Here is a 10,929-nt window from a genome sequence, read left to right on the forward strand (position 1 = left end):
TAGCAGGACAGCACTGAAGGCCCAGGTATAAAACACACGGCCCGCCACTGACTTTTACACAATATACAAGATTGACTTTGACGGAGCAGTTTGTCAAAGCGTCGGCCGTTGAGAGACCTCGCTGCTGCAGCAACCTTCGCTGCTCAATAAGTTCCATCGTTGAGGTCAGAAAGATTCCCTTTATTAAAACCCACAAAGCCCACTTGATGATGCTAATAAAAATATGTAAGCAGATTTTTCTAGAATTAACAGAAATGATGCCTGATGGAAACCGTTGCGACCACAATGAAGTAACTGCTCTGTAGCCTACGAAACGAACCCTAAGGTGGCAGAGAGACCGCAGCGGTATTAACCCCTCGCTGAGCGTGTGTACGCGCTCAGCTTTCCTGTAAGCTCATCTATGAGGTATTGATTGGGGTTAATTCTCACCTCCATAAAGTATCGCTGTCTCTCGCTGCCAGCTTTTCAAAAACAAGAAAGCCAATGCTGAGACATATGTCCTTTTCATGTGGTAGCAGCATCTTCCCACCAAGAGTACGCAGTGTGCTGCTGAAACTGCTGAATCAATGTTTACTAACATGCTAATCCTCATAAAGACTGATAGCATGATAATAGTAATAATGCTTTTTATTTTAAAACAGGTTGAGGAAAAGAAATCCCCAGCAACATTACAAAGTATGTTACCTGGGCTACAAGACCTGTTGCATTGCATAGACAATGCTGGGTGGGTGACTGTGCTCGTGGTTTCGTTTTCTTTCCTTTCTTGGAATATGTGAAAAGGTCTCTTTTCTGATGATGACTTGTTGGTGGTTAGTGAGGTGGGGGTCAGCTGAAACCTCTAGCTTCCTTCCTTCAGACTGAGCTGCAGTTTGTCGTCACGCGCAGTGCAAAGGGTGAACTATAGGAAGCACATGAAAGACCCAAACTGTGTGATAAAGTTCTGTAGTTTTATGGTAATATCATGAAGCAAGTACTTCTTCATACTATGCATTAAGGTGGAGAGGGATGAGTGGAAGGTTTCTTGTTTTGTGTAAATTAATGTGCACTTGTTCTCCTGTGGGAGGGGTTTGTGGGTGGTGAGTGCCTTGACAGCTGAAGTGAAGACAGAGGTGCTCAGACCAAAGTACACACCTCCTTTGTGCAGGGGTGACAGATGCACACACAAGTTTGTCTCACAGCAGGACCTGCACCATGAGCTATGACCACCAGAGCCACCAGAGCCCCCAGAGCTACCCGTTCCCGCAGGTGTTCCTTGTGGACGGAAGCGGCGGACAGCAGCACTCTGGCCAGCAGCCGAGCCTCGTGCCCTGCTGGTCCTTCCCGCCGGCCCAGGAGAGGGCGAGGAGCCGGGGGAAGAGCCGGGGCTGCATGGGCGTCAGCCCCGGTCTGGCCCTCATCGTGCTGATGCTGTTCCTGCTCGTGTTCGTGGCCCTCGGGTTTGAAGCCTACCAGATTAACAACATGCAGGCAGAGCTGAGAGAGATGAAAACGGTAAGGAGCAACAGGATGCCGTGGATATGGGAGTGAAGGAAAGAGATCTGTTCTGTTAAGAAGCTAATGATGACTGCAGAAGTGTGTGCAGGTAGATAGTTTGGAGGTTGTAGAATGTGACCGCAGTGTAGATGAGAAGGTCAAGAGTTAGAGAAGTGATGACTCTCTGCAAGAGCTGCAAAGATTCATCGATTAGTTGTCAACTATTTAATTAATTGCCAACTTTTTTTTGATAATCGGTTTGAGTAAAACTGATCTGATTCTAGCATCTTAAATGGGAATATTTTCTGGTTAGTTGAGATAATAATTTGTTAGTTGCCGACCTACTTTTTCTCAAAATAAGCAATGAAGTAATGATTGCCATGAAATAATGTCAATATTAATGGCATTACTTTGTGTAGACCATCTCTTCTTGTGCAGTTTTAGTGGATGCAAATCCTGCAAGTTAAAAAAAAAAAGGTGCGACTTCTCTCACCTTTGCAAAGAGAGGAGGTGATCGAGAGGTGTGAGGTGGGAGAGTGGAAAACCAAGCTGGAAAGTTAACACTTTAAAGTTTGATAATTACTTTACTTTGCCATCATTTGAAGAGTTAATTTACCCCACTTCTGCTCTGACATTTAAAAATGCTCACCAGGTACTTAATTGTTCCATCTGTGGTCACCGGTCCAGTGACACAGGATTTCCTCCCTCTGATGTTCTCTGAGTGCTTCTCGAAGAAAGCAAATGTGTGTGTGATGTGGTAATCAGATTTCTCTGTTTCTCTTTTTGTCTCGCTAAAGGTTAAACCCGTGATTGAGTTTGAGACGCCACAGAAGCAAATTGGTAAATATAAACACCTTTCTCGCCACGCTGGAATTATTCCCGACAAAGTGCAAATGTTCCCAACGAAGTGAAAAGAGAGGAGATGTGACTCTTATCTGGTTGTTTCAGCTCACGAACCCGAGACGAAGAGAGAAGACAAAAAGGACAGACCTGCAGCACACGTGATGGGTAACATGATAATAACAGTGTAACTTCTACTCTTTGATGAGTCTATCCTGCATATGAATGTGAGAGGTGACATCTTTCCTCCTCTTCTCCTGCAGGGCGCATTGAAACAGAAAAATTCCCTAAGACATTGCGATGGGACCCGCGGGTGGGCCGGGCCTTCACCTCGGGATCGGTGGCGTACAGGTTCGAAGACGGCGGCCTGCAGCTGAACGAGAGCGGACTCTACCACGTCTACTCGCGGGTGGAGTTGCTCTTCAAGGACTGCTCGCCCTCATCCTCGTTCGTTCACTCCGTGTTCGTGAGGAGAGCGGGGCGCTCCTTGCCTCTGACCCTGATGGAGGCCCACAGAGCGGGTTTCTGCTCTCAGCAGCAGGGGCACGCCTGGACCACAGAGAGTTACCTCGCCTCCGCCCTGCAGCTGCAGGAATCCGACAGAGTTTTTGTGAATGTATCGCACCCCTTATTTCTTAGTCATTCTCATTACGCCAACTTCTTTGGTCTCTACAAGATCTGAGGGCTTTGTGTGTTTTAGTGTAGTAACGATACTCGTGTCTCTGAATCTTACTCATCTCTTTGATTCCGTGTGTCATTGCTATAATGTATAATACCTGCACTGAACAGCTCGATATGAAGCGGTCTGCAACGTCAACACCCAGGGAAAACATTGCACATTCTCATTAATGCCAGCTTTAGAACTGGTTGTGAAATTTGTGAAGCAAGCTCTCCAGGCACATGCGTAAACAAATATTGTGCCTTTTTTTTTTTTTAATAAATGTAGATAGTCAGTAAACACTAACAAGCTGATTTAGTATTACCATTTAAAAAAATATTTATTTTAGGGTGCATCTGGGATCTGATTGTCTAAATGTGAAAACGGTGTGATATAATGGTTGGAAATGAATAAAGATATAATTTAAGTTGATTTTCATGAACAGTGTTTTATGTCTGAGCATGTAATGAACACCCACACGAGTTTTGTTCATGACCACTGGAAAGTATTTAGATAAGTACACCAACTCAAAACGTGGTGTTTCTCCTGATCATTTCCATATATTCCACTGAGGCACAGCAGATGTCTAGAAACAGGCAGCTTTGTAAAGTAGCAGAAATGTGAGGAACAAGAACAACTTTTTAGAATTAAGCTTACAGAGCACGATGCAGTGCACTTTGCATCGTTGCAGTTTGACACCCTCATAGCGATGTTCTCTTCTCAGTACACCACAAACATTCATGTTGCTGTGAGACGATGTGCAGGCTCGGGCACAGATGAGGGGACCGAACAGTGGCAGGTTTGACGTCTGTTTCCTTCCTGTGTGAATATCTCGAGGGTCTCGCTTCTGTGCAGGTCGATTTTTTTTTTTGTGAAAGAGTTTGTGCTTCTTTTAATCCACGTGGCTCACGTCTTAACTCAAATATGTTAGTTTCTTTCTCCAGACCTGGCGTGCATCATAATAAGAACTGAATAATTGTGTTTTAAGGTGAACAAATGAACGTTTTTCTGTCATTTTGGGCTAAACCACAAACTACTCAAATAATCTTTTTGTATACTTGTAATTAGTGCAACAAGTTGATTCGTGAGGGATGTTGTGTCGTTGACCTAGAGGATCATCTCCCTTCATTTCATGTTTCAGAACACTTCAGGAAGCAAATAAGCAACATTTCACCAAAACAAATCGATGGTGTGAAAGGTTTAGCTCAGACCCAAATCAAGACGCAGGTTTACTGAGTTACCTCCCTTTTTGAGGAGCACTACAGATTTGGGGGTGTTCAAGGTTTTACTCAGCAACTTCATTAGGATAACTCTGGAATCTACAGACTTCTGTGGTTGCATCTTGTTCCAATAATCACAAAAATAAGCCACAAAATCTCTTTTTTAACATGGAAATCTTCAACCTCTGTAGACTTAAAAGGGAGTTGTGTATCATGTCTCTGCTTCTCTACAGAAGCCCTAAACGGTCATGATTCAAACATTATACCGTTACCTGGAGATCACATGTTAATACAGTATGTCATTGACTTGAGAAAACAGGTTTAGTGTCGAGAGTTAACGACACGATTAACTTGTGATCTCGAGATAACAAATGTTTGAATCATGTCAGTTTCAGCCTCCTTAGTTTAGGGCAGGGGTGTCAAACTCATTGTTGCTCTGGGGCCGCATCGGCATCATGGTTGCCCCCAAAGGGCCGGTTGTCGGCGGGGGGGGGGGGGGGGGCTGCTGCTGCCACATACGCTGGTGGAGGTGTGTGCGCGCGGATCGGGGAGGAGCTCCGCCGTGCGCGATTTCCATTTTTTTTTTTTTTTGCTGGTAGATTCGCGGGCCACATAAAATGACGTGGCGGGCCGCATCCGGCCCGCGGGCCGTATGTTTGACACCCCTGGTTTAGGGCTTCTGCAGTTAGGTATTCCATAGTTTAGGGCTTCTGCAGTTAGGTATTCTATAGTTTAGGGCTTCTGCAGTTAGGTATTCCATAGTTTAGGGCTTCTGCAGTTAGGTATTCCATAGTTTAGGGCTTCTGCAGTTAGGTATTCCATAGTTTAGGGCTTCTGCAGTTAGGTATTCCATAGTTTAGGGCTTCTGCAGTTAGAGCTTTTGTAGTTTTTGGTTTCCATAAGTTTTTGGTTTCCGTAGTTCAGGACTTTCGTAGTTTAGGGCTTCCGCAGCTAGAGCTTTTGTAGTTTGGGGTTTCCGTGGTTTAGTGCTTCCATACTTTAGGGCTTCCATCGTTCAAATCTTTCATAGAGCCTCAGTAGTTTAGAGCTTTCGTAATTTAAGGCCTCAGTAGTTTCGGGCTTCTGTAGTTTAGGGCTTCCATTGTTCAGGGCTTCTGTAGTTTAGGGCTTCCATTGTTCAGGGCTTCCGTAGTTTAGGGCTTCCATTGTTCAGGGCTTAGGACTTTATTATGGCTCTTGTAGATCCTGAAACATGACCTCGTCGAACATATTGTAAGCAGTCAAGGCTGCCTGATCCTCTTATCTGGATCTAAATAAGATCAAATTTGGAGAGTTCCTAACAGCTAGGAATATAAGGGCTCTGTGCCAGGATGACGTGCACATTTCCACATGAGTAACATTAATAAACTCATTAAATTTTCATTCATCATTTTAGTGTTATTTCTTTTTTTCATCTTTAATCAGTAATGTGTTTCCTGAGCTTTGTACAGTAAATCACATCTGTTAAAGACCCCGTTTGCACAAACTGGACATTTTTTGAAGGTATATCCATTTGAAATTGAAGTGTTTTATAAAGAGTAGCCCTTTGACACGACAAAAATAGCCATTTCATCAATAAGTTCACTCAGAAAGATCGTTGTATTTCAAGGCCAGAGCAAATGTTGCACGGATGTTTACTGCTGAAGTTTAAAACCACTCAAAGATCTTCATTTAAGATATGAGCGATAACTGATCAAGCTTTCTAATCCCCCAAATGGAAGATATTTTATCTCAGAAAGCCATCACATAAACCATCGGAACAGGAAATGTATACGTTTGCTGATCACTCTCACGCTCTTGTGGCATTAAGTTGGCTCTTTGAATAACTCTGAGCCATCAGAAAGGCCTGTTGTTGTGCTTCATCGGGACTGTGTGGGTCTGGTTTCATCAGATTTGATCGACAGTGACCAAACAACCCACCAACTGTCATCACATTCTGACTCAAATGTTGCTCAAATCCACATGTGTGCATCAAAGACGTCTCCTTTTTCCAGCTCTGCTCCCCCACTTGAAACCAACGAGAATAGATTAAAAATGAAATACAGATAATACATAGCAACACTTTGGCAGAAAATAGTGTTTGTGTAGGATCCAATCGCTCGTATAAGAAGGTGGTGGAGAAAACACGTTTGTAGGACCTTTAAGGGAATACAAAAAATTTTAGACAACGGTGTGCTTCCAACTTTGTGGCGACATGACAATGTCCCCGTATTACATTAAGCCGGGTCCATAGAGGATTATATCTCTATGTTTGGTGTGGTGCTGTCCTGTGCAGAGCCCCGACCTCAACCCCACCCAACACCTTTGAGATGAACTGGAACGCAGAACGTGTAAACCCCTCAACATCAATGTTGGACTTCTCTAATGGCTGACTGCGAGCAAATCCCTGCAGAACTGAAACCAGCAGAGTGGAGGCAGATCAATGCACATGGTCTTAGAATCCACTGTTCAATAACCACATGTGGTGTAACGAACGAGTGTCCACACACTTATATGTCTTGGCAACCTGCAGATAACACCATGAGACAAGGACAAGGAGACAGAGAGGGAAGTGAAAGGAAATGCTGAGCACCATCTTCACCTTGTCTTTAGCTCCATCTATCAAATATTTCATGAATTGCATTTCAAGGCAACGAAACACTTTGTAAATATCAACCATTCTGCCGTACCAATGTCCTGCTTCTTTACAATAACAAAAAGATATATATATATATATATTACATCACACTTCTTGTTCCCTATGATGAATATTGGACAGATGTGTTCTTATTTTAGTCTTCAAACTCTACATGATTCATCTGAGATTACTGCTGTTTAACTTGTATTTCAGTGTTGTCTCCTAACTTTACTTTTATCGAGGACAAAAGAAATGTTAAACTCACCACATCAACAGTGTTTACTACGAAACCCAAGAAGTCATTGTTTTGTATTTTATTGAGACATTTGGAGCCATGAGGTTAGGTTATGGGTCAGTTTTTAAAAAGTGGTTAATAATAAATTAACCTCTGTCGTCAGCGCTCTCAGCCGGGCGCTAAATGTCATTTTATTCATACAAACTTTCTCTGTTCTGATATCTGTTCTGCTCAGATTATCTGTGCGTTTTGTGAAATATAGTCAACAGCAACGGAGTTGCCCGTGTTACAACTTTAACCCTTTTTTCTTTACTGTGTTTTTAGCTAATAAAAGTTAATTGTAACATTTTGGTCGCCTAAAAATGTCGTATTCAGTGTTCAGTTGTCTAAGCTTCATCCTCTCGTGTCACTTCTGGTTGCAAATAAACCAAAAACCAAGATGGTGACGGACAAAATGTCCAATTCAAGGTTTAAAAACTGCAGTCCACAAACCAGTGTGTGACGTCACGACGACTACCTCCACCATGTTGCTGTAGCTTAGCCTATACATTTCTCTGTGGGTAGCTTCTGTGTTATGAGGCTATATTTAATGTAGAGTAGCCTCACTGGTTGCTGGACAGGTAGGTGTGTGTGTGTGTGTGTGTGTGTGTGTGTGTGTGTGTGTGTGTGTGTGTGTGTGTGTGTGTGTGTGTGTGTGTGTGTGTGTGTGTGTGTGGCCCAGAAAATACTTTTTCATGAACTCGAGACCCTTTTACAGCCGACGTCATCAGAAATATGTATTGCCATGTTGGCAACAGAAGTAGCGCTTTGCACCAGGCATCCATATGAGTCAACAAACTTTAAACAAACTTTTAACGACACCAAAAGCTCTGGTTGTTGCTTGTTTAGTCGTAAAGATCTATATTCTAACAGTGGACTCAAGTTCTACAACAATCGGAAAGGATCACGTTTTACAGAGCAGCAAGCCTAATTTTGTGTTAACTTTCAGCAGAATGCGTCCGTGGTTTCTTCCGTGGTTTCTTCTTCGATTCGTCTTCCCTACTTCACTTGTCCTAAACAAAAGTTCACGTGCTGCTGAATAGAGGAGAACCAGTATACAAACTAAACATTTACTTTACTTTGGCACCCTTCACAAAAGACACCGTATTTCTCAGTACAACCGTACAATTGCATGTATTTACTGTGCATCAATTCAAACTTTTCTCGTGGAGTTAATGTTTTTGCCACCAGAGGGCGCCAAAGTATCATTTATGCAAACTACATCCTCTCACCTTTTCCTACCCACTTGGGTTGAAAGTGCCCCATCTTTGGAGGTTGTTAAGCTAACGCTGATTTCAAACTCAGGTCCCATTCAAAGTTATGATTAAGATGAAGAGCCTGAAATATGAACAAAATATGTTTTATTGTCCCGCTTGTTGATTACTGTAGCACCAGCTGTTGGTCAGTGTAAAGGACTCTTAAGAGGTTCTGTGATTATTTCCTACAAACCTTTTACTTTACTCAAGTTAATCACTTCCTGCTAGCTTTTATTTTGTAAGTGCCTTTTTTACGTTTTGGGTCTTTTATTTTGAAGTCCTTTTGGCCAGCGGAAGCAGAGCCATATCTCGTCTGAGTATGGTAGCTTGACTCCGCTTCAAGCTAAGAACGAAATTTACGGTACAGACTGAAAGGAAAGGTGACATGAAATATATTACTCTGCAATATATTTTCATAATTAACGTTTAAGCACCTAGCTGGAACGGGAACAAGGTATTGTGTGTTCATTGTGTTTTATTGTATTACTGTTTTACAGTGGCGGGCCGTGGATTTTATACCTGGGCCTTCAGTGCTGTTCTCCACTTCTAATAACCTCATTATGACGTCACAGCTACGGGTTATTATTTGTTTCGTGTAAAAGCCGCATATTCACATAACACTGCAACATTTGACAAATGAAATAAAATGTGCAGATACATGAATACGAGCATGACGGGACGCTGCGTCATTAACGGACAATATAGTCCAAATCAATGTAACACAATGACAAACTCACAAGAGCAGTCGCATATATTCATATGACAACAAAGCAACAAATCAATCCAGCAGACCTGCAGCGGATCCACGCATTCCACCACACGAGCACGAGCCATTCAAGTACTATTCATAAAAACGCCACGATAGACACATGAACAGTAGAGGTAAACAAACGAAGTTCACTTACCAAATGCTGTCTATGCTGACAAAGACTTTAATCCCAGTACATCAGTTCCAGTAAGAAGTCCAACCGGATCCGCCGCTGGTCGGTTGTCCGTGGTCCGCCGCTGTTCGGTTGTCGTCTTTGACCGACTTTCGGTTGTCTTCCGCTGCCGGTCGCTTGTCCGTCTTCCGCGGCCGGTCGGTGGTCCGTTTTCCGCCGCAGTTCGGTGGTCGTCTTCGGCCGTGGACCAGCGAAGGGCGGGCCGCGGTTGTGAGTTGTAGATCCACTCGAGTCTCTCCAAAAGTACCGAGGCTCAGTTAAAATGAAACACATTCCCAGACATAACATGTGCAACGCTTCTGACACTGCATAAAAATCCTTTTCCTGGCTGGGTCAGGGCTGCTAGCTGTGGGGTCGTTTCTTACTGTCCAGTTTGTTCAGAAATGTCCTTCTTGAGAAAAGCGTTCCCAGTAACTCCGCCACTAAATCCGTTTCTCCTCCTTCCGCCATTTCATATTAAAAAAACAAAGCTAGGTAAAATGTCTTTCAAATATTTCCACTTGAACTCTGTCTGCTACAAAGCTCTGCTAGCAATTATGTTTCGCGGGCACATAGTCACGTGCCCGCCCACTGACCAATCACAGCACACTCTGCACCTTGCTGGCAGAGAGGCATCTGGACTCTGAGCTGACGTAACTAGGCCTGCAAACTGCTCTGGTGGGGCCATGAATCCCAAACTAAAGATCTGATTGGTTGAATCAACAATATCGTCCCCATTCAATTTAAACTGCACATGGCAGCACTGGGTGAGTCTGCAGGCTGGGGCCTCTCTTCTTACTAGAGACACAGAGGTGAAATCTGATTGGATAAAAGCTCTACTTAAAACAAGCTGCACTGGAAGCAGAGCAACTGAGGAGCACAGTAGCTGTGCAATGAGAAAATAAGATAATGGGAAAAATATTTTTATAAATTATAATACATATAAGAAAAAATTAAATGTATTTAAGAAAAAATATTAAATTATAAAATAGCTATAACTTTGTGATTCTGTTTAGGCCAGCAGAGAAGGCTTTGCAGGCCCTGACGGCCCGCCACTGCTGTTTTAACTAGATGCTAATGTTAGCTTAACGGGTATAGCTAAATGACTCAGCTGTAATTTTAAGCTAATACTAGATTTCGGTTTTACATATGCTGTTGATAAGTATACATGAGAAAATGTTTGATTAATGCTCCCATGTATATTTAAATGTAAGCCACTGAATGTTTAAACTCGTAAGAGCTCACTCATGTTTTATCTGTTTCGTAGCTCTTACGGTGTTTTCTGGAGAAACATATATTTCTGTTCATCAAAGGAAGGATGAAAGTTGAACAAAAATAAAGGCCTCTGGAAATATCAGTAAGCTTCACCATTGTCCGGCTGGGGTCCGCTACAGTCAGTGTTTAGTGTTAACCTTGCTACCTAGCAGCTATACTCCCACTTTTGATTGAAAATGACAAACATGTTACTGAAAGACTCATCACTGTGTTTGACTTGATGACCAGCAACCACACAAGTTTATTTTATAGTTTTATTTTTAAATCAACTCATGCTGTTTGCGTCAAATATTCCGGTGGTGTGAAATGACACACGGAAAGTGATAATACGCAAAAATGTCGCCATGTTGGTGATATCTAGTGCTTTGGGAGCCTTAAGCGGTTTTAGCCTTTGTG

At 42.8% G+C, this 10,929-nt stretch overlaps 1 protein-coding gene across 1 annotated transcript; it reads left to right on the plus strand.

Moving 5' to 3' along the window:
• The first annotated feature begins 907 nt into the window (after window positions 1–907).
• On the plus strand, window positions 908–3,319 carry faslg (Fas ligand (TNF superfamily, member 6)). Its single transcript, XM_079158427.1, has 4 exons — window positions 908–1,491; window positions 2,271–2,313; window positions 2,422–2,481; window positions 2,577–3,319. Exons 1-4 carry the CDS (start codon window positions 1,192–1,194, stop codon window positions 2,993–2,995), a joined length of 822 nt encoding a protein of 273 aa, XP_079014553.1. The 5' UTR covers window positions 908–1,191; the 3' UTR covers window positions 2,996–3,319.
• Window positions 3,320–10,929: the final 7,610 nt, after the last annotated feature.

The sequence above is a fragment of the Pholis gunnellus genome (genome assembly GCF_910591455.1).
Source record: "Pholis gunnellus genome assembly, chromosome: 4".
NCBI lineage: Eukaryota > Metazoa > Chordata > Actinopteri > Perciformes > Pholidae > Pholis > Pholis gunnellus.

Coding starts and splice junctions, on each gene's coding strand:
- faslg (XM_079158427.1), top strand. CDS start 1,192: ATGAGCTATGACCACCAGAGCCACCAGAGCCCCCAGAGCTACCCGTTC. Junction 2,314..2,421: donor GACGCCACAGAAGCAAATTG/GTAAATATAAAC, acceptor TGGTTGTTTCAG/CTCACGAACCCGAGACGAAG. Junction 2,482..2,576: donor ACCTGCAGCACACGTGATGG/GTAACATGATAA, acceptor CTTCTCCTGCAG/GGCGCATTGAAACAGAAAAA.